This window comes from Chelmon rostratus, chromosome 14, assembly GCF_017976325.1.
Source record: "Chelmon rostratus isolate fCheRos1 chromosome 14, fCheRos1.pri, whole genome shotgun sequence".
Lineage (NCBI taxonomy): Eukaryota > Metazoa > Chordata > Actinopteri > Chaetodontiformes > Chaetodontidae > Chelmon > Chelmon rostratus.
The window spans coordinates 2,704,755-2,729,079 of NC_055671.1; the positions used below are offsets into that span (position 1 = coordinate 2,704,755).

Consider the following 24,325-nt stretch of genomic DNA (forward strand, 5'->3'; position numbering starts at 1 on the left):
ATCAAACCTAAAAAGAAAAAGGAAAAAAAGTGAATTTTAAAATGCCAAAACTTAAATAGAAATGCTAAAACTGAAAGCTTAAATAATTATCATAACTAATATGAAGCTCAAATCTGTAAATGGAAAAGCTTAAATAGAAACATTGAAACATTATTATTATTATTATTATTATTATTATTATTGCATTTGCACCCTCGTACTTTCCATTTTAAATGTCATCTTCTCTGTATTTCATTAGCCATTTTTAATTTCCCATATGACATTTGACTTTTCAAGCTGCACGTGAGTGAGGGGGCGTGGAGAACACAGGCAGCTTCTGGACAGCAGGGGGAGCTGACTGCTAAAGAGCACAGTTCAGTAAGAGTCCGAGCTACATGAGGAGCCACACCGTGCTCTGACATCCACACTGGCTGCCAGCAGTGGCAAAGCCAGACAGTCTCATTGCTGAGACATAGCAGAGTGGTTAGTGTAGGTGACCTGGTGCGGGAACCTTCAGTGTCTGCAATAGTTTATTGAACAACACTTATTTTAACATTTCATGACCCTAAAAGAAGAAGAGGAATGAAAATTCCAATCCCATTCAAACATAAATATAAAAAATTTAGCTGCCTCAGCAAATGAAGTCTCCTCCAAAGACAGCAGAACAAATGACTAACATAATCCTGAATTACTGTGATAGTAGTGAAAAAAAACCTGTGGCTGTGAGTTGGCAGCCAAATGAGTCATCATATCTTTCCAATTTCAGCAGCAGATCTGCCAAAGTAGAAGCAAATACTACAATTCACAACATATGTGTACTGATACTGTACAGTCATTTCAAGTCTGTTCAGCTTCACTAGTCAGGAGGAGACTGCAATTTTTTGATCCCATAGGAAATTCAGGTGCCACAGGAGCAATCACAGACAGTACAAAGCTGTACAGCACGGGACAGCAAGATATAAGAAGCACAATAAAAAAGGTAATTATAGATCAATGAAAAATATAAAAAACTGTACATGATCAAATACAATACAAGCCTTTCATAAGGTGTCAGTGTGTCTGGGTGAGAGAAAAAGTCCTGACTCTAGTGGTGTCTATTGATCCAGTGGTTACAGAATCAGCTGTTTTTCTAATGTCCAGCTTGTACTGAGACCCTGCGAGCACCTCTGGAAACACTACAGCAGACCACTGATCCAAAGCTGTGACACCAGGTGGTCCATCACTGTGATGTTCAGGTGAAACATATCTGTCTAGAGGAAGGACAAGTCAGTGCAACAGAAAAATAGTGGGGATCGTGTTAACCTCATACACTGCACTGCTTCAACAGTCTAACCTTGTACTAAATCAGGCCTGTTAAAAAATGTGATTTGATGCAAGACTATGTTTCCCTGTTGCTGTGGACTCGGGTCTAATTCAGCATGGTTCAAAGGTTAACAGTCCCCTCTGTGGTTCCTCCCTCCTGTTTGATTTCAGGTGAGTAACAACACAACACTGAACTTCAGTGTCAGCTGGAGTTGTTTAATCTTTCCACAAAAAAACAAAAGTTTTGTTATGTTAGTGACCCAACGCCACAGACCGCTAGGGACTAGCAGAAGACATAAAACATGTTATATATATATATACACATATATACACACACGCACACAAATATTTATATATACATATACATATGTATTTGTATGTATGTATGTACATGTCCTGTGAAAAATATCATCTTTCTGCACTTTTATCATATGCTCATATGCATGCCAGCGTGTGTGTGTGTGTATACACACACACACACATATATATGTATGTGTGTGCGTGTGTATCCCTCAGTAACGTGACACTCCCTGTTAATTTCTTTTGTGGCTATGGTATCAGTGTTACATTACTCATGCATGCCAGCAAATAAAAGCTAATAAAGCTTGTCGCTCATGTTAGCCACCTATCTGCCTTCCGCTGGTGACTTTCACCAAGTTGAAGTCATTGCCTAATAAATAAGAGTCCTTGGACCGGTTTTCATTGCAGCCTGCTCTTTGCCTGTGTGCCCCAGCTGTTTCAATATAAAGCCTACAATAAAGAGCCAATCAGAGATTGGCTGGGTTTATCGTCCATTGCATTTGGTGTAATTAGCTGTCCTTTTATACAAGGGTGTTTCACTCATCATATTTCAACACAACCAACCAACATGGCAGTGCAATCAAATAAAGTATGAGTGTGAATGTATTAGGACATTAAACAAAATGATGTCAATTCATCTGCTTGTACAGTGTTTTTCTCCCGACAGCAGAAAACAATGAAAAGAGACTGAGGAGGGTGAACACTGTAGGCTTGAAGCTTAAGGCATGTCAAATTTCAGAGATCAGAAATGCAAATGATGTTCTGCATTCAACCTGGGGCAAGTGGCCGAAAACATGCCCAGCATCAAATTTTTTGTACAGTACCAGCTGATCTTCCTACTTTGATGTAATTTTACTTTGATTCCTGGATTCTGTGCATGTACTGAGTCTCATTAATGACCCTCTAGTGAGATGCAGAAGCCAGAGAGGTCTGGACAGTTGGCGTCCTTTCTTCGCTGAATCATTCATACTGCAATGAGCTAAGCTGAGGCAACCAGTCAGTCCAGATCAGACCAAAATACAGTGACCTTGTAAAGACCCGTACGGGCCATTTAGAGTCTGGAAGAGTCAGTGGGGGCTTGGTTCATCTCTCTTTTTATTTTATCCACTAGCCTTAAACTCTGACAGGGTCAGCTTTTGGAGTTTGGAGAAATGTACTGTAACTTTGTGTGTTTAACTTCTTTTCAAACTAGAAGGCAACACTTTCAGATTCTGTAGAAAGCTCTTTCAAAGGATAACTGTAGAAGAATGGTGGAGGTGATCTGAAGTAAGTAAAGCTATATTTATATAGCACTTTTTAAATATAGTTACAAAGTGCTTCACACACACACAAAAATAAAATGAATAAAGAAATCTGGTAAAAATACAACACAATATAAAACACAGCACAATGAGAGACAACAAAGACAACAAAAAACAACAAAGGCAAAGGCTAGAATGGAGAGCTACAAAGAAGCTTGCCAATAAAAATGCATTTGCAGTTGCTTCAAACAGTCCAAAGATTCAGCAAATCTGATTAAAGGGGGAAGATGTTTCCAGAGGGTTGGGGCTAAAACAGCAAAAGCACAAAGACCTTTTGTTTTGGATGGATAAAAGGCCAAGATTAGAGAATCAGAGAGGTCGAGAGGTAGAATACAGGACGAGGAAATCAGAAATGTAACTGGGGGCAAGGTCATGCAGAGCCTCAGCAGTAATCAACAGGATCTTGTAGTGTATTCTGAATTTTAAAGGAACCCAGTAGAGGGAAGCAGGAACAGAGGTCATGTGGGACCATCGGCTGGTTCTGGTTAATAGCAGCTTAATTCTGAACTAAATGTAAAGGGTTTAGCTTCACTGAGACACGTGTAGGGAGAATTACAATAATCAAGGCAGGAGAAAATTAGTGTGAATCAACAGTTCAAGATCTTGCAATATTTTTTTGGCTTCAGAAAACAGGACTAAACAAGCTTAGTAACAAGTTGGTCAAAAGTCATATACTGATGACACCAAGATGATACAAATATTCTTAGAAGCAGATTTGATTTTACTGTGAAATGGACCAACAAACTGATTAACTGAGAGAAAAGTTATCAGGACCAATTAAAAGAACGGCTGTTTTGACAGGGTTTAAGTGGAAGAACTTAAGAGACGTCCATTCTTTGGTGGCAGCTAAGGAATCATGGGAGGGAGGACATTTAAATCGAGTTATTGGGTTTATTAGAGAAATAGATCCGTGAATCATATGACACATCTTAAAGGCAACTAAACAAATGACCCAGAGGAAGCATGTACAATGAAAAAAGGATTGGTTCAAGGACTGATCCCTGAGGGACACCACGCAGCATGGGAGCTGAAGAGGACATGATTGTTGATACAGACATTAAAATATCTTTGTCAAATAGGAATAGAATGATTTTAAAGTTGTACCAGAAAGGCTAACACAGTTATCCAATCACGAAAAAGGGCATGATTGATGGTGTCAAAGGCAAGAGTCAAATCCAGTGGGATGAGAATCAAGCATTCACCCTTGTCTGTATGCATAATGTTCTTATCATATCATTGCTACTTTCATGTCATTGATTAGTCTCAGTACAGCAGCCTCAGTAGTATGCTTGTGATGAAAGCCAGATTGAAATTTGTCAAAGATTTCATGACCCACAACCACCTTGATGGGTTGGTTGCTGGCAAATTTTTCAAGGATTTCAGATAAAAAGTGAAGGGTTGAATCCAAGCACTGCCCCTCACAGTCAGCTGTGACCACAGCCGGCGGACGTGGTGTCAATTCTGTGGTGGTTTAATGGCAGTGTGGTCCTCGTAAGCAGTGGAGGACACAGCGGAATATCGACTTAGTTAAAAAAGCTGGTTGTAGAAGTTATCCCTCTCTTTCTCAAAAAAAAAAACAAACCAAAAAAGAAAATGGTTAATTGGTGCCTTCCTTCGGCAGGTAAAGTGAGATCGTCAGCTACTCAAACAGCTGATCTTTATGAGGAACCAATCATGTTGGATGAACACAAAGAGTCTTTTACTTGTTCAGCAAGTTTAAGGATTTTGGCTACTTAAAGTGCATTTGATTAGGAAGGATACACCTCCTGTAGCTTGCAGGCCTGATTTTGTTCATTCATGTGGTGAGGTCCCAACACCTGTAAATAGTCAAGGACGGACGTGGATGTGAGATAGTGACGACTGATTTTAGGAATTTTGTAAGAATTCTGGACTAGAAGAGGGAGGTATATGAGAGACAGTGTGTATAAGGATTTGCAGGGAGATAGGAGCAAATTCAGACAGGAAAGTAAGATGGCTGAATGGTGTGATGGCAAAACAGACAAAACTGTAGGAAAATTTTACCTCAGACCATCTATCTTGCCTCCAAAAAAAGGTGAAATTTTCAGATTCAATGAAAAATGAGGCAGGAATGACAGGAGGCAAGGGATTTACAAGCTGGTTAATAGTGCTAAACACAAACTTTGGATTGCATTTATTACCATTAATTAAGTCAGAAAAGTAGGAAGCTCGCACACCTTTAATAGTCTGATTCAATTTAAGCAATAGCTCCTTCATATGGAGGTGATGAATGTCAAGTTTAGATTTTTTCCATCTCCATTCAGCCTTCCTATATTCTCTTCTTTGTTGTCTGATGTTGTTGTTGATCCCATGGGTTATATCAATGACTTGGACAGCCATGGAAGTGTACGGACCAAAAGCATCAATGGTTGATGTACACAAATCATTAAATCAACTAACTTGGTCATTAATATGAGTGAAGTGAAGAGGGCAACTGGCCAGACTAGAAAATTAGCTGGAAAATGTGAGGGAAAATGTGTAGACTGCTCATTAAAGATGTGACGGTGGATTGTATATTTCTGGATTATTGTAGTAGGTAGTAAAGGTTCATTCAATTCAGAGACGTGCCCAGAGTAAAATCTAAGTCAACTGTATGCTTGCAGTTATGTGTGGAGCCAGGGACATGTTGCACAAGGTTAAAAGATTAGGAAATGTTCAAAAAATCTGCTGCAAATGAGTTAAAAGGGTTGTCAGTGTGAATGTCACACCAAAGTCACCAACTATAATGGCCCTATTAAATTTAAGCATAAGAGAGGACAGTTCATCAACAAAACCCATACCCAATTTTAAACATTAAAATTTCAAAACTGATAAAAGAACCAACACTAAAAGAAATACAAGAACATGATTCTCAAAAACAGCCACAATATCCCCACCACTGCCAGTTAACCTAGGTGCAACTGGGTGGGCATAGCTCCATTAGAGGTGAGCAGTCCCTAGGTTTCAGTCAGGTCTCAAGAAAGAAGAGGAAGTCTCGGTTATAGGATGCAATTAGATCATTGAGGATGAAAGATTTATTAGACAAAGACCTAGAGAGTTTAAAAGAGCAAAGACAGCTGGAATAAGGGTCTTAGCTGGACTGGAATCACTTTAGCAGACTGTAATCACATTATCTGACCTAGCAGTTGAAAACACAGAATGTATAGGGGAGTGGTTGTAAGTTCTAAGCGCAATCCTAACAGGAAAACTGTATGATGCCAGGAAGAGGTGGTGGAGGTCAGGTGGACTCAATGCAGGTCAGCAGGTAAAAACATTACAGGGGTGCAAAGACAATTCAGTGTCGCCTGATTAAAGGTATGAACCTTTCTGGGAGGGATAGAGGCCATATGGTTCAAAAAGCTGAGTCCTGTTTAAAAAAGCAGTAAAACGAGTAGATCTCATAGTATGTTCCTGCAGTAACCCTTTAGTCAGATATGGAGTTGGTGGAGGTAAGCACTTGGATAGCAGGAGGTTCGGCCACCATGTACCGCTACATGCTGGACCATGGTGGTACGGACAGCAAGCACCATAGGTAAGCGGCGTGTCAAGGTGACGGAAGGGGACAGGTGACCAGGTGGAGCAGCGGAGTTCCAGCGAGCAACAGCAAGAGCGATATCAGCTGCCAAGCTGGAAGAGCACAGGCCACTGTTCAAAAGAGTGGCAGAGGGGTGGTCCACAGAAGCAGCGCTCTGGTTGTAACAGCCGAGACGACGCCAGGTGGAGCTGGAACCTCAGGCAGAGGATGAATGGTAGTCCAGCTGATGACTCTAGTCCAGAGTGTGGTTCATTTCCATTGTCCAGCACTTGAAAGGGGGGTAGGGGCATTTTGCATGACGCCTGTCACTCTTGACCAGGACCCACGACAACAAGTTGCAGGGAGTGGAGCAGGCTTAGGATATAGTTTTAGTCCCCAGGAGGGGCCACATGTGTTTGAGATCCCACTTCAACCGTCTAATGTCAACAGGCAGTGTCCACAAACAGCCATGATGAAGTTCAGTTGTTTCAGAGACCAGCAGGAAACAGCAATAGAAGCCCGGCTAAAAAACAAACCTAGCGCCAGCTAAGTTAGCCAGGCGAAGGAGCAGTCACTCGCTAGAAAGTCCACTATCAAGGCTTCAGGAACAAATCAGGCTAAAGTACTGTTAGTGCCAGTTATTATAGTAATAATGGCAAAAGTCCACAAGGACAAAAGTCGGTACATTCGGGCTAGACGTCAAAAGCCGGGCGAAACAACTTTGTGCAGCGTTCCAGATGTTGTGATATCTTGAAGTAGCTATTCTACTAAAAGAGTGAGTTTCAAATGAGAGGCAATCAGGTGAAAATAACTGACAAAAACATGGTGACCTTCATCAGAGCTGGGATAGCAATACATTATAACTAAGGCATTTTACTTTGTAGGTTCTAGTAAATAAAATAAGAATTTCGGTAAGCCATTCAGTATGCCAATTCTAACTGAGTGATTCCAAAAAACCTAAAAACTTTGAACACTGCCTCTCTTACTTTTCTTCCTCCAGGTGTGAGTTGCCAGAACAACTTTTTCTACTATTGCTAATAAAGAAGAAGGGATTCTTCCCCCACTTGGCTTAACAAAAATATGTTCAAAATTCCAACATTTAGAATTGAGCTTGTTAAAGTAGGAACATTTTTTGACTATCACATCCGTAGTGATAAAATGTACTAGTGGATATGAACTATTAGTTATGACAGAAAGTGAGGATCCACTTGTGTATGTGTAGAACACAGTAAACAAGAGTGACGCAAGCTACTGTCGGAGTGCTACACTTTAGGTCAGCAAGGTAATCTGAAAGGCTATTAGGGATGCACCTTGGCCAAGAGCAAACAGTAAACCTCTTAGCTCCAAAGAGAATGGAGAACTAATCCTTCACTCTGCAAAGCTTAACACAAGGGTCCTTCAGTTATCCTCTGAAATGAGCTTTTGTTATCACTCAGCTGCAATATTCCTCCACCAGTCTTTATTTTGCAAATGGAAAATGAAAACACTACATATTCTTGCACAGCATGCAACAACGGCCTAATCTCACAAAGAGGCATTGTGGAGTGCGTGTATTCATGTGTTCATTGTGATATCTAACGCATTTTCTACTTCACTTTCCTATCATTCATTATATGGTGTGACATATAACCAATAAAGAGACCATCTGAGGCTGCCATTCATACCAACACTCATCTTTGACAAGCAGCATCCACCCCCGGCAGCATTCGCTGAGCAGAAAGACAAACGCTTTACTCTTAGATTTAACTTGATAGGAAATTTGGCCCATTTGGCCCGGAGCCATATGGCATCTTGCTTTGGGATTAGGTGCTAGGGCTGTTGAGGTGGGCTGCTAATGTTTGGCTGTGACTCACTCCGAGACATCTTAAACTTTCTTCTGTTGGGACTGGGAGTAGCTGTCAGACAGGAGTCACTGAAAAGCCAACAGGTACAAAACTACTACAAAAAAGACGGGGAGAAAGAGCTTTGTGCCGATATTCAGCTAAAATGATACAGCCTGGTTTTTTGGTTTTCACAAAAACACTCAAGCTGATCCCAGGGAAAAAAACAAGAAAGTACTGAGGACAGCAAGACAACATCTGTCTCTGCCACTGATGCCACATCAATACCACAGAGACAGGCAAGATAGGCAGATACACAGTTTTCTCTCCAAATCTTTCTCTCCACATCACATTTCAACGTGTCACTGTCTAAATGTACATCATTGCATCATTTCCACTGACAACCAACATTATCAAAGCCTTTCTCAACAGAAACAGAAAGCAATGACTTGATACTTCGTTTACAGGAATGCACCACAATGGCACTAAACAACACATTATGCAGAAAGAAATCATGAAGAGACATTCAGTCACAAACACGACACAGCACAGCAGAAAAATGGGGCTACAGGACTACAGCAGAACAGTGGTTTTCAAATCACTGCTTCTAGGGATCCTCTGCTTTCCAATTATTTGTTTTAGCAAATGTGATGAGAATGTATGTTGTAGATCCTGATTCGGGATCAAGCCACCAACCTTTACCATGCCAGATCTCTTTTTTCGAGGCTGTCTTTGAAAAGCACTGCAGGGAAAACTGGACACAAACTTTGGGATTTATAGTTTTTTTTTTTTTTTTTAAAGAAAACAGGGATCAAAACACAAACACAGATCAGTCAGGACATGGGGGAGACAGGAGGAATGGGACGGACAACGCCTCTACCTGTAGTTCTAGTAGTCTGGTAGGAAGGGAGGTAATTACCGTAAGAAGGAAAAACCATCCAACCTGTTTATATCCTCTTCCCCCAGTAAGTGCTTAGGGAGGGGGGAATAACTCCCGGGGGAGATGGGGGGGAGACCAGACTTGTACTCCAGAGTGCCACTGTTGATAGGGGAAGAGATATGGTTTTCCATGGCTGGAGAGAAAGCTGTGGAGAAGGAGTGAGAGAGAGTTCTGTGGCAGCTACACAAAACAGACAAAACTCACAGACACATTTCCATGATGCCAAGAAAGTATTCATGTACTCTTTGTATTCCCGTTTAGTTTCAAAATACAGTGATACGGGGTTAGCGTATGGCAAAAGTACAAGTGAAAACTGAAAATCAAAAATGTATTTAAAGCAGAAGTTTCCTCTGACATAAAAATACTTTCTAAAACAAACAGATTGTGTCTATGAGAATGTGCAACAGCCCTCATGTACATGTTCCATATGCGTAACTTCACAGTCGAGATAAAGTGAGTGTTATGAAATGCTAAAGTGTGTATGCTCACAGGAAAAAGTGCAACCATCCCAGCAGGTGGAGGTAGAGGTTGAGTGTGGTGGAGCTGTTTGACTCTTTTAGCTTGTTGTTTTGGCTGAACATAACATTTACTGGATTGTTCAGTCTCAGCACTCTCATCAACCCCATTTTGCAACAGCAGGCAGCTGCTTTTAGCAAAAAAGCTCTGATAAATCCACTGCACACTGCCTGCCCAGCTCCAGTCACACAAAGTCTGAGACTAGCTGCTGAACATAACGGTACATTTAGCAGCTAAAGAGCCTGATGTATTTGGCAGCAGTTGGTCGAGACCAAACCAGAGCTGAACCACCACCAAGTGGACAAAAACATGACCTCCAACTAATTCTAGTGTTGCTCTGTTTCAGCTGGATAATAATACTGTATGTGATAACCTAAGTGATTCATTGTCATGCCCTCAGATATGGATTCAGCACACACAAAAGGTCAGAAAAGGTGAGAACTTACAGTGTGTGATATCAGGTGGCCCATAGGGATCTGATAGGTAGACATTGGTGGGCTTTCCCACCTTTAGGTAGACCACGTCCGACGTGTTCTTCAAAATGGCCACAGCCTCTTCATGAGACACTTCCTCCAGACTGTAGTTGTTCACCTGTCCCGACACAGACACAGTCCCTGTATGTTCAATCAGGAGTTTTACTGCTCAGTTCAGATTAGTCCAGTGTGCTCCCTGCCTCCAGGAGACTGGATTATGACAGATGGTGCTCGGTTGAGAACACGACAGTAGGAAGGTAATTAAATTAAGCGCTGGTTAAGCAAGAGGGATGCCCTCCTCAAGAGAGAGCTTGCTGTGACACAACCAAGATGAGCCAGTAGGTTGCCAATTTCTTGCTTTCAAAACGTGTACCCCACACTCATTTCATCACTTAATTAGCATTTAGACTGAAGATGCAGGAAGAATGTTGTCGGCTGGAAGCACATTGCCTAATTAATTCACTGCTGGTTTCTGTAGAGTACACAGTGTAACCAGGTTTCATGGAATCACCATGTGTCTGACCATTGTATTACATGATTAAGGTGCTCAATAAGTTATTCAGAAAACTCACCAGCAGCATCAGTGTGATGTCATGGGGCTACAGGGTATTCATGAAAGACTCTATTAACTTAAATAACAAGAGAATATTGTGAATTCTGAACATATTTCATCTGTTGTGTTTTAACCTTGTTGTGACTTAAACCTGTGTGATGGTACAGCGCATTTAATACAATTCCAACACTACTACAGCCTCAAAATGACCACAGAGTTGGATAAACTTCTCCCACACACAGTGTCAATAACTACCTGACCCTTGTAAAGCATTATAATGGAGAGAGGTTTTTATCCTTCTAGTTACTTCAGTGTGTCGGCCGCCTTTTTGCCATTTAATATTCCAGTGTTTCCACTGAGGTTCATTGAAGCTATTGCTGCATTTTCATGTGCAATAATCTATGAAAATATACTTGAATCACCAGGCTAACATCTGTTTTATGAAATATCCTTCTGCAAGCTCTGAAAGTTGAACTCATTTTTGTACTAACCATTAGCAACCTGTCACCAACTTGTAGCCGGCCATCCTTCTGCGCTGCCCCGCCATCGATGATCTTGGTGACGTATATGCTGTTGTCACCAGGGATGTGCTGGTTTCCAACTCCACCTGCAATACTGAAGCCAAGCCCTGTGTGTGTGTGATTGTATATGTGAGAGCAGTTGGTTAGTTTCTGGGTTGTGTGCATGACAGATTTATTTATCAGACAATGCAACCGCTATATGATGATGTCTGAGCCCACCTTTTGGTCCTTTGATGAGTTTGATCTCAATGATGGTCTCCAGCATTGGTCTGCGGCGCCTCACATACAGCCGGACGATAGAGCCAGCAACCTTCAGGGCTTCGACCGCCTTACTATGAGAAACTTCAGACACGTCTGCATCATTCACCCGCAGGATGCAGTCGTTTACTCTGGAGGAGGAACAGTGTGGATTAGTGATGATGATTACTGCTAATAACTAAGAGCAGGGCTGCACTCACTCATTTCATTCTTTAAAAACTGCTGGCATGCAGTGCTTGGAAGGCAGAGGAAGTGTTTAGTCTGAAGGCTGTTTGAGAGTCAAGCTGCATCTAAAGATGCAAAACTTTCATTTTTATGAAAAAACATGATGTTGACCATTCCTATTGAGAGCCATTCTATTACTATGAAGTGTGAGTCAACACATAAATCAATATGGGTTAATAGGTTGAACAGCATAAGCAGGAACCTTTCTAAATACAAACATTTCTACAGCTGAGTAAGAGGAGTCTTGTTTTTTTGCATTTTTAGCACACACACATTTGATGGAGAGTTGACTGTGTGTGGTTGTTGGCAGCAGATCCTGTTTGCTTGTATTGATGACCCATGTGTTTGCAGGAGTTTTAGATTGAACGTTATACACTTTTGAATGTATACGTATGTGTGTCTGTTATGTGTGACAGAGAGACACAGTGGGTTAGACTATGAGTCGGTGTGTGTGCGTCTGTGTGGGCAAGCACACAAGTGTGTAAAAATCAGAATCAGTGAGCGGCTGAGTTTGAATTCCCCTGAGGTGTCGACCAAAACATCCATGCCCTGGCACACAAGGACACAACTCTCTTGGGGGTGCTCATAGAGAACAGCTGGGACCCAGTGAGCACGCATGCACGTACGCGCGCACACACACACACACACACACACACACACACACACACACACACACACACACACACACACACACACACACACACTTCCACCAGTGGGAAGCAGAGCAAAGAAATATTACCTTTAAATAATAATTTTTCTTCTGTTTTTAAAGGTTTTTAAGGATAACGATAAATTAAAATTGTCACAAATCAGACAGTGGCAATATATTAGATAGTATACCTACAGTATGTGGTTATTTTGTAGGTGAGTAATCGAAGAACTGACCACTAAATGAACAGCCAATGGCAATGAAAAGCTCTACATTGTGAGAAAAGTCTGAACGGAGATAAAATACATTTAAATAGAACTTGGGTGTTTGTATAAGATAGGCTTATAGAAATCTCCCACATACATAATGGTGAAGTGAGTGTGGGTTTAGTCCTGACTATATCCATGCTGTTACCTCTCCAAAACAACAGCCTCCATGAAAAACACCTGAAATGCTCCAAGCGGTCCCTTAAGACAAGCTTGTGCATTAAGTATGCTTAATGCTCTGCTACAGTGTCCCAGAGCAGCCGGAGAAAGTGTATCTGGCTTCTGTTATGTTACAGAAAACCAAATCCCTATCGGTCTCCTTCCTCTCAGAGATTAGACCCCCCCCCATCCATAATGCATGAGTCTTGCTGCCCACCTTGGAGTGGGTGACCATCAATTAGGCTAAGTGTGATTTATGCCCGGTCTGCTTCTTTTGAGATCTGCTGTAGATTGACTCTGTGCATGCAGAATGCTCCTCTCTACCACCTGTGCTCTGACAGTAATGCTCCAGAGCTGCAGCTTGGAAAAAGAACAGGGGCTAGCCCGCAACCAAAACCAGTAATATCCAGCCCTCTCTCTTTTTTCTTGTCCTGATTATAGTTATATCATACAATATATACAAGCACAGACCCAATGCCTACTCATTGTACAATTCCATCTACACTGACCTATTCAAACAAAATCATACATAACATGGACTGCCATGTACAAGGTCTGACGACGGGACTCCATCAGTTAGTAGCACAATAACCATCAAACACTGTGTGCACACGCACACACACGCGCACACACACAATAATTTTTACTACAAAGTCGATATATGAAGATTCTGATTCTTTTCTTCCTTTGTTAAGCAGTTAATAAATGTTTCCAATCAAGCTATGGCTCTACAGTTTCACTTATGTGTCATATTTAAGGTAAGAGTGTTCATGGTTATAACTAAACTAGCCATGATCCAAGGGGTCAAGTACAGTGAAGGCAGTGTTTTCAAGTAAGCCTTTCACTCAAATAGAGTGATGACTGAGCTCAGGCTGTGTCCTTGCGTCCTTGATAAACTACTGTAGCAAATGATCTGATGGACTGTATCCGCACCCCCTCTGTTCATTTAATAAGCCTGTTAGAGATGGTGGGCCACCCTCTAATAACACAAACGAACACTTTGGAGTGTAGACTGTCAGCTTCAGTATGCACACTGTCAGAGGTCAGTAAGCGTGCATGCTGCAGTATTGAAGGTTGACTGCTGTGGGTTTTTATTGGAAAGAAAAGAGACTCATTTACAACTGCTAAAATAAATCACAAGTGGTTTGTTGTTTTTGAGATTTAATAAACAGAAGTTTAATTTGTGTATTATCTGCTTATGGTTAAATGGTCCAAAATGAAATCATCATTTGTTAATATCGATAAAATAAGTTTGCAGGCTTCAAAGGTTTTATACAGCATCCACAGGTTTATGTCCTTAAAACACTTCAAAATGAATTAGAAACCAACAGAAGAATGATATTGTGGTATAATATTTCAAATAGTTTTCTATGAAAGATTTCGGGGGTAGATTATCCAGTGCAGCAGTGGAGGAGTAAGCAGTCTCCAGTGAGTGGTGAGAGATTATCTTCGTCATCCTCTTAAAGGAGATTTCTGCTCTGATGTATTTTTGAGACATGCAAGTTTCTCAAAACATTTTCCCTGTGCGGTCTGAAAACTTTTCAGTAATAAAAACCTGTGTCTAAGTGACTGACCTCAGGCGTCCATCCTCTGCTGCAGCTCCTCCTGGGATGATCTTGGTGATGAAGATGCCGGGGTCATCACCGATGTGTGGGTTATCTGTCCCTCCGGCAATGCTAAAGCCCAACCCTGAGTTACCCTGTGGCCATGGGAAGCAGTCAGTGACAGCAGGGAAAAAATACTAACATGTCAGCTGCATGTTTCTAACAGTTTGAGGACAACTGCCTTCAGTGGGGCTGCATTTAGTATCCTGTTATGGAAACAGTCCAACTGCAGAGAGAGAACATGACCTGCTGCTGTTATCATTTCAATAGAGACACATCCAAACACAGTCTACTGTTTGTTACTGTAACACTGAAGTATAATGATGCTGATGCAAGTGTCCAGCAGGGCAAAATGCACATAATGCACATTTGCTAGGTCACATGCTATTTTTTCTTAAATATCTATATAAAGCAGTGGTTGCTCATCTTTCTGTCTGCTATATCACCACAGTCACGTTCCATGCAAGGCAGCTAAGGCAGCTGTACTAAGGGGCAATGCCATACAATCTTATCTGTGTCTTTATTTTCTCTCTAAACACAAATAAGTCAATGTATTTTTTAATGAAATAATTTCTAGTTTTTTAAATCAGCTAAGTGATGCATTATTTCCTCGTATCCCTTAGGGACTGGAGATTTACCTCTGGTCTGACAGTACTGTGCAAACAACTAAAAAACATCATGCAAGCATTCTTATTGCCTTTTAAGTATGTTTTTAGTTGACATTCCTTTTCTAAATGTTGAATTTTAATTCTGTTGAAAAGCACAAGTAACGATTTCTTTTTAAGTCAATGAAATATTGATGCATGATTCAACAGTAAGCCTTTTTAGTGTCATTGCTCTCGGTGTAATTATAAAGTGGTCAGAGGTGTGAAGTCTTCAGTTTGCCATTACAGAATGGCTCTGGCATCCTGCTGTAAGTCCAGGTCACCTACTCTCTCCTGGCTCTTTATTATCATGACTTCACTATGAAATATTGTGTTGATAAGGCAACAAGATCACACCACGTCTTTGAGAGTAGCAGCAGCACTTTGTCGGCTCTGCAACTAAAATCCCCTGGATGCCCACTCACAAAATGAAAGTCAAGCTTTGATTAAATTGTTAGCTTAAGGGAATAGCAACTTCTCTTGATTGCAAAACCCACTGAGCGTCCCTGCGGGGCCTGGAACGCTGAATGAAAAAACTTTAGCTCTCCAGAGTGACGAGTTGAGAGGACCAGACACAGGCCTCACTGTGCTCAGAGACAGCACTTATCTGATGTCTGATGATAAATATGGCAGTCCTGCGGTATGGATGGAGGCTAGCAACTGTTTGTATTAAATCTCGTCTCTTTGAAGCCCCAGTGCAGGCTGCCCTTGTTGGTGTGTTGGTGGTGATCACCTTTGCTGTTGGTTTGGGTTTCTCTCTGCTCTTGATCGTGTTGAAACTGTCAAAACTCCTTCTACTCTGCGCCTGTTGGCATCTACTTGGCTGATATTTCCATCTTAGTGACCTGGCGATTCATTTACGAGCTTATGCCAACTGTGTCACATCTACTTTAGCACGCAAATTGCTTTATACACTTGTGAGGTGATAAAACAGTTTCATGCTGTTTGCATGAAATAATTTTCAAGTCAAAAGACTAAAATCACTATAATTCTAACCAGAGTCAGAGGGGGACTTTAGAACTATGTACAAGACATGTTAAACTTAGCGGTCATGATTATTTCATGGCGTGTATACATACAACAAGCTATGCTAGGTGCAGTATAAATCTTGTTATTACTTTGATATGGCAGTTAAAAACTATTCTGGACAAATAAAAGTCCTTAAGTCCCCACACAATCCATACCCAGAATGAAAAGTCCTCCCACAGCCTTTTGGACAGAAGTTCATGATATACACACAGACAACTGAAATGAACACAGAGCATAGATCCTCTCATGAGGCAGCAGGATTGTTTTAACTTCCCTCTATCATGCTTTGCATCTTATCTTACAGCCTTCAGGAACCCATTTCTCTGTACCTTAGTGCCGAGGCATGTTCTCATAGATTTTCTGAGGTTAAACGTAGCTGTGGGATCTGAGATACTCACCCGCTCTAGAGTGATTTCCTCAAACTCATATTCGATTTCTGTGCCGTTGACCTGAGGAAAGAGAAAATAAATTGAGCCGAGACATTCACTCTGTATTTTTCTCCTTCAAGCATTGCTTTAAAATGAAAATACATGCCAGTGCTTCTCAATAATTGAACTATATTCATAGAGGGTGAGGGTGTTGAGCTTTGGCTCTACACAAAGGCAGACTGTCTGCACTTAAACTGACGGTGACAGGCGTTTTGCATGGCCACTTGCACTTTCTGTGCTAAATAGTCCCCACCTCAAGGGAAGCAATTTATGGTGATGGTTAATCAACATTTGCTATTTCTGCAACATGGAGGTTAGCTACAGAGGAGCCAGTCTCATCCTGTATCTCACTGAGATGATTAATTAGCAACGAGCGCTTCCGTCATTATGCGTTCATACAGGAATAGCACACTAGCATATGAAATGCTGCATATAATATTCGCAGTTGGGCATCATTTTTGAGAAGCATCCAATATTATTATCAGAGCATCTTATGATTGTAGAAGCCAGCGAGAACTGAAGACTTAATAAGCAACAGAAGTGAAAGAAGCAGAGTTTATCTGCTGTTAGTGTTAAATATTGAATTTTGACTCTTGAGTATATGGTCAAAGCTCTGCAAAAAAAAAAAAAAAAAAAGCCTTGGCTGAAGCAGAGGCTTACCTATCCTCATTTCTTCACAAATCAGAAAAGCATATTTGACTGTTAACATAACTGCCAACTGTGGAAACTTCAGAATAAAAGATAAACCACCTCTTGGAGCCCACTGCCTATTTGAGCAGCATTTGTTATTTATTCAGCTTCTGCTCTGCATCACAGCTCCATTTATTCATTGTAATGTAAAATACTGTGAAAAGTGCTAGAGGTGAAGGTCTTTAGAAAGTCTTGTGCTGGTCTTTTATTCATGACAAACATCAATAATTCAGCACTGCGACCTCATTTGTATTATTAAGATAAGTTACACAGTCAAAATGTACTAATAAACCACATGTACTATCTCATCCCAAACAAGTAGTGGACCAAAAGGGAATGACTGATTTGTTCTTTTAATGTTCCCATACTCAAATGTTCTTTAATCTGCTGGAGGAATTGATCTTCTACTCAAAAAGACTAATATTGAATTAAAAAAGACACAAAAACTGAAACTCACATAAGGAACTGACTCCAAAGTGTCTGTGTTGACGATTATCGGGGCAGGGCTGGCCTGTAAGAGAGACAAAGAGAGAAGGGAGAGAGAAGGGGGAGGAAAAATGTGAGACTTTAGGTTTTAGAGATAGACAGACGCCTGGGCTCACCACTGTCCTACTTTCCATAAATGCATCCAGGGGGACAAGCTTGTGGATCTCTGTATCATCAACAATTTAACAGACTTCCATTTGCTGGATGGCACCAGAAACACTCCCTTCTCAAACACAGCACTCCGATACGAGTATTATAGCTGAATGGGTCTAACAAGAAAGAGGGATGAGAACACGGGCAGTAAACGAGTGGATGTAGTAAATTTGTATCATGCAGATATGCAATGTTGGCACCTTACAACTTGCAAAGACATCAGAGCACTGTGACTGCAGAATCTATGATTCATACAGCACAGTGTTGGAGCCCCACCACATGGGTGAACAAAGAGCAGCTCACATGTAAAAACCAAAGCCTGAACAATGAAACCGTGCCAAAACCCTGTCAGGCTCTGGGAATCGTATCTGAGTGTGAGATTTGGTTTAAATCCAAATCTTGGTTTCCTATTGGATGAAACCCACTGCAACTTAGAGGGAGTTCCTGCGATGCAGCCATGACATCACCAAGGACACGCTGAGAATGGACCTGCCCCACTCCACAGCACCTTTTCCACTGCCATGTCAAGTTGCTACAGGGGTCCCTTTCCTAATCAAACATTTGTACTTTAACTAACCTAAGCAAAACTCCCCCAACTCATTGAAGGAGTAGCAGACTTTGTTGTGTTCACAAAATCTGAAAGAAAGATGACTGTGCAACCAGCAGTCTCACCTTGCTTGCAGAAGAAAGATACCCAATACAGAGTTTCCTCTAGAAAGACAAAGATAACTTCTAAGCCAGGCTCTCTTTCAATGAAGATGAATGTCGTCGTTTACCCTGCTTCCATACAAGGACCAGCCTGCTGTTAAACCCGCCAACAAAGTGAGACAACAGCCCTGCCATTGTCTGAGCTCGAAGAAACTCAGCCGGAAATACCAGACATACTAAGACACACATTAATCGCTCCCGAAGCGACCTCCAGTAAGAAGCTATTGTCTGAGCACAGACAGGTTAATAACAGTGTGTTACTGTAAGCTTCATTGTTGAATAAGCTTTACTGTGAAATTAACGGACCACGGAGCCCTGTTGCTGCTGTTTGAAATACTGTATAGATTATTGTGCTTGCTGCTTGTTTCTGTGTGTCTGACATGTTGCATTGATTGTGTTGTCCCACGCTGTTGGGCAGTGCTCGTGTTAGTTTTCTGCCACTGCTTGTAAAGCTGCAACGTATCAGTTAAAAGACCAGAGCTGACAGCTGACAAACCAGCAACGAGTTTGCATGCCAGGTACCTGAGTGACAAAGGTACGGATATTTTGTCTTTCCGCTGTGGTTGGGATCTCCCCTGCTTCACTTTAAGTGCTACTAACCCCCCCACACACACCTACATGCCTTTACACCCATCCACACAGACCTTAAAAGCAAAGATAGCATGGTAGCATAACTCAGCTTCGGTCCAAGCCATCTTAATGTCAGAGACATGTCAATCACATCCCCCATCTCGCATATCAGATCTCTGTTCAACTCTCATGGTTCTGCCATGCATCTGCCATCTTGAATTCTCACGTGACGTAGCCTCCTACGTGGCAAAATCCACTATGTCACACCCCTCTCCTGCTCTCACACTCACCCATGCACACACAATCACAGACACACGCTTGCTGTGGTTATGCTTGTTAGAGTAGTTGGTCGTGTAACACTGCTCAAGTATTATGATATAATTATATATATATAATTGCTATTAACAATGTTGTTGACATCAATAACTCTGATATTTGCTAATAACCACACCCGCTCCTACCAGTTCACAACAACAGCAGCTTGTGTTGAAATATGCCAAGAATGCCAAGTCAACATAAATGTTCAAACTGGGATGACACTAATGATAGGACTGCCAAAACATATTCAACTAATTGCTTTCAGACATCTTTCCTCTGGTTGTTATGGTTCTCCTACACTGCTTTCCAGTCTGTATTGTACATTGGCAACTTGACCTTCAGTCAGGTAACAATATTGCAGTCATAAATTGTGCAGTATGAAATGAAACCCCAGTCACACAGTAAGAGTGCACAAAAAATGCTTTCTCCTGATGGCCTGTAGAAAATGAGCAGAAGGTTAAAGGCAGGACTCCCGAGGGAGTCAATCTGGAACATGAGGTTCGGTTCAGTTTACAATACGTATATAACAAGCCTGACGTATGAGACACACTTTGGAAAATGATGCTCAAAGATCCAATCGGAGATTCCTTGGAAATTTGTTGTTTGATTTTGTCCCAACAAGATGGATAAAGCCAATAAGAAAAGAAAGGGCAAACCATTCTCCTGAGAGGATTTACAATAAAAAAGAATGCAACGTATATCCGGTAGTATATCATATTGTGTGAATAAGACGAGAGCCTTTCTATAATTGATCACATTTGAACTTTAGACACAAATCCTAGGCTGGAAACGTGGCGTTATCATGAGCTAGAAGGTTTACCACAGTGTGTGCAGTTTCTACACACTCAGAGATTTATGTCACTGCTATTGTGCAGTTTCAGACACCTTACAGACTGTGTACCCAATGTGCATCTGATTTACATGAGGCTGTGAAAGATGAGATGTTTTGCTTGGTCATCAGTCCAGTGACAGCACATGTTATCAGCAAGAGACTCAGCCTGTCCACTCATGTCTCCATCATAACTATCATACAGCTGAGACTACATGACCTGACTGTGCTCTGTAGGCTGGCCGGCTCTTTATATTACTGGTAGACGAGCATTTCTGTTTTTATTTGAAAAAACAAAGTTCATTTCTTACATTAAAGTAAATTGTGCCATTAATGACTCTATTTCTTGTTATTTCTCTAGTACTGCATCACTGAGCACCTGTGGCTCCACGTAAGAGCATCTATCATATTCAGTTGTCATCAATCTGCGTTAACAATGAACTGCTAGATTTTAGTAACATTCACTTTAATTGACTTAACTAAGCCAGATATATTTCTGTTATGCTACAATTTAAAAGCAAAGTAAAACAAACTTGTAACCTTTGAATTACACTGACATTTTCACATTTTTCTCTTTTTCTTGTTCTAATTGCTTGTGTGTGAGTGTGTGTGTGGTGTAGGTACTTCTCTCATATGGTTCCTTTTGTGGACTGTGTTTTTTTTTTGTTTTTTTTTACCTGAACTGCTATTGTCTGTGTGTAGTTTCTATGTTTTCATCTTACCTTTTGTACTCTATTCCCCCCTGTATGCACTTCTGACCAAATTATATTAATCATTTGGAAAATAAAGCTATATTTGATGAACTGAGTAGTTTATTTTTCTCAAGTCAACAATAATCCAAGAAAAAAGCACATCACTGGATGTGCCTTTTGACAGACATCTGATCTGTGAAAAGTGCAGCTCAGATACACTTCAGTAGAGCGCACATACCATAAAAGATGGAGACAAAGCAAAATAATTGAATGAACAATAAACAAAACAACAAAGGAAACAAAACAACAAAGGAAACAAAAAAGGACCCACAGATGAATTTATCAAGTCAAGCCAAACTTAACAAGCAAAATGTCACAACTGCTTAGACTCAGGAGGACTTTACCAGCGTCTGCAGCAAGAATCCACACAGCAAAAGCTCAATCACCACCAAGTATTACCATTTTCAGGTCAAATGAATAATGAAGCGTGCCTATCACTAAAATACTTCCATCACCATGTTTTTATGCTTGGTCTGATTCTGCTATCCAAGTGAAATCAAATCAATACATCAGTATTTCTTGAAGATTGGAGAATACAAATTAGCATCAAACCAGACTCTGGGATATTTTACATGAGCATTCACTTTCTATTGGATGTCAATGAAGAAGAAGAAGAACATGGATAGTGAAAAATTATCTCTTTAAATTTCCCCCTGTGATCTTTTTTTTCTGGTTTAAGGTCTTTTGTTGCCCCAGTTAACTTTTGGTGCTCTTCTCAACCCCATGAACACAATAAAAACTTCATCATGTCAAAGTTAAAAGACTGAATTGCAGCTGTCTTATGCTAAATTGAATAATGACACCATAATTTCTCTCCAGCACAGCAATTTTAAAACATTTTACCTTCTTGGAAAAAGACGTTCTATTGAGCATTCGGCATATTTTATGAAGTAACTGTACCCAAGTTTTACATTTGTTTCTAGATTCGACATTTAACGCTGTCCCCCTTTTTGTATGTTCAGGACATTAATACCCAGCATCTCCCAGCTTCGTTCTGAATTATTTACATTCATGTGAATTGTTGAATTACGGTGACTCATTCTAATAAACGACTCTGAATTGTGCGTGACTGTGAACATCACACAGACACGCGGTGACAGAGACACTGACTGACTCAGTGAATTTAACAAAAAGAGAAAGATGACAGTTGGCCGGCTGTGCAGGACTGCGAAGCCAGAAACTGATGGTGTTTGTGAGTGGAATGAAGAGAGGGATTAAGACACTTCTGCTCGCCGTGCACGGACAGTAATCATTTGAATGAGTTCACAGCCGTTCTCATAGAGAGCATATTCAAACAACACAACACAACACAACACAACACAACACAACACAACACAACAGCACGTGAAGGCTACAAGGTGATCCTTTCACAAAAATTACAAATACTCATTCCTTTATGTACCACACATGTCTGTTCAAAGTCTCCCATCACAAATATTCGCTTATGCTTATACACTAATCTGTCATGCAGATGGGGTCCAGAAACAGCACTGACAGAAGAGGACAGAAATAGATAAACAAATCTACTGCTCTGGAGAACAGGAAGCTCTAATAATCTGATTGTAGGTCGGGAGGATCCATAATAGTTAATATTACTGTTGTGATGCTTTTGGAAAAAGATGAAGATGCTTCACACAGTTTCCCTTCTCTCTGCACTGTTCTACCCTACAGTACCCAGTACAGCATAACATGGATACTACTGCCACTATGAATCCACATGTGTGCACACACAGACGCCCAGGAGGTAATGGCCACTCAGCTGTGCACATAAATGCCATGCTTAACTGCACTTAGGCTTATTTCTCTTCTTGTTCATGCATCCTAACATCGCCACGTGATCAACTGCCTCCAACAACACATTAAGCCTGCGCTTGATATGTTAAGAGGCTGTCATGGAGCTTTAAACTATACCAGTGATAATAACAATAGTAGTCTAATAACACTGAATGTCAGTTATGATTCTGCCAGCACAGAAAAGACAGAAAACAAAAAAGATTCACAGCTCAGTGCTATATGGTCTAACGAAAGGCAGAATACAGAGTGTTGTATTAATTAGGTCAGCTCTCTGGTGGTGTCAGGCCAGATGCCCTCCTCCATGGCTAGTTTCTCATGTATATCATTCAGCAAACACTCAACTGCAACATGTGAGCTGAACCCTCTGGCTACAAATTTCCACAATGTTGTGTACTTTGTTTTTTCTTATAGTTGCATGAACTATCACTCTGATATTGTGCAACACATTCATCAGCTAAAACATAAAGGTCAAAGTGGAAGCTGAGGAAGGTGTGAAACCTTCACTGCTGCGGTGAAAAGTGCCATCAAGCTGCAGAGGCTGACAAGACAGCATCAGATGTTTAAGATGTTGCAGAGTGACTTGCTGGTATTTCTTCAGTCGAGTCTTGTGCTCTTATTGAGTTTTGCTCAATAATTCAGCGGCACCTCTATGTATAGTGGCTCATGAAAACAGGGGAGTGTATCAATAATTCACTGGCATGTCATGTAAAAATAGTCAACAACACAATGTGAAACGTGGATGCTTTAGAGGTATGGTTAGAGTAAGGTGGGAGGAGTGAAGGAGAGTGATGGAAGTGGACAGAAAAACTCTGCTAGAGAGTGAGGAAACCTAAAATGTGACTGGAACTATGTTCAAACTGGAAGGTTATCTGTCCATTATTCTGGCCAGCAGAGATAATACTGATGGATTCTTCTGGGTCTAATTGGAAATAACGAAGCATCATTCATTTCATCAAATGCAGCAAAGGAAAGTAATGAAGGACGACCAATTTTGGTATTGACAGATATCGGACAAGACAAATGAACGCAAAAGTGATTCTGACATGAAACTTTCAAATTTGGCATTTGCATTAAAAATCTGTCTTTCCAGTTTGTCACGACTGAAGGCTGTGTGAAATGTGTCTGCCTTTAGTATGAATGTTTGTATCCATCTATCTGCTTCTACATTCACAGAGTCCCACCCAACCCACCACCACCCTACAATCTCCCTGCTTTGCCTTTCCTTCAGCTCCATGATGGATGGCCTCCTATTACCTCCCACTGGCCTTGCCTGAGGTAATTTTGCTCGTGCTACGGTTGCACAAACACGACACATTCAGACAATTAAATCCACAATCATGATTTGGTTTCACAGTGCATCAGTTACACATGCGTACATACAAAATGGGTGTAATTCCTGAAGGATAACACTTACTGAGCAATCATCAGGCCCCTGTTAACCCTCCAATTTCATCTCATCTGAAAATAAAGCTCCATTTCGCTCTGCTTCATAACAACTGGCCTAAAAAGAAAAGGTTGTTTTACTGCTTTTTACTATACACATTTAT

At 41.0% G+C, this 24,325-nt stretch overlaps 1 protein-coding gene across 1 annotated transcript in view; it reads right to left on the minus strand.

The window, feature by feature from the left end:
• Positions 1-24,325, minus strand: part of dlg2 (discs, large homolog 2 (Drosophila)) — a 190,462-nt gene that overhangs the window by 26,501 nt on the left and 139,636 nt on the right. The window contains exons 8-14 of the mRNA XM_041952695.1: positions 17,626-17,679; positions 16,449-16,499; positions 14,348-14,472; positions 11,436-11,605; positions 11,187-11,323; positions 10,116-10,260; positions 9,133-9,298 (exon numbers count right to left, since the gene is read on the minus strand). Coding sequence (XP_041808629.1) covers positions 9,133-9,298; positions 10,116-10,260; positions 11,187-11,323; positions 11,436-11,605; positions 14,348-14,472; positions 16,449-16,499; positions 17,626-17,679 — 848 coding nt within the window. The remainder of the gene's footprint in view (positions 1-9,132; positions 9,299-10,115; positions 10,261-11,186; positions 11,324-11,435; positions 11,606-14,347; positions 14,473-16,448; positions 16,500-17,625; positions 17,680-24,325) is intronic.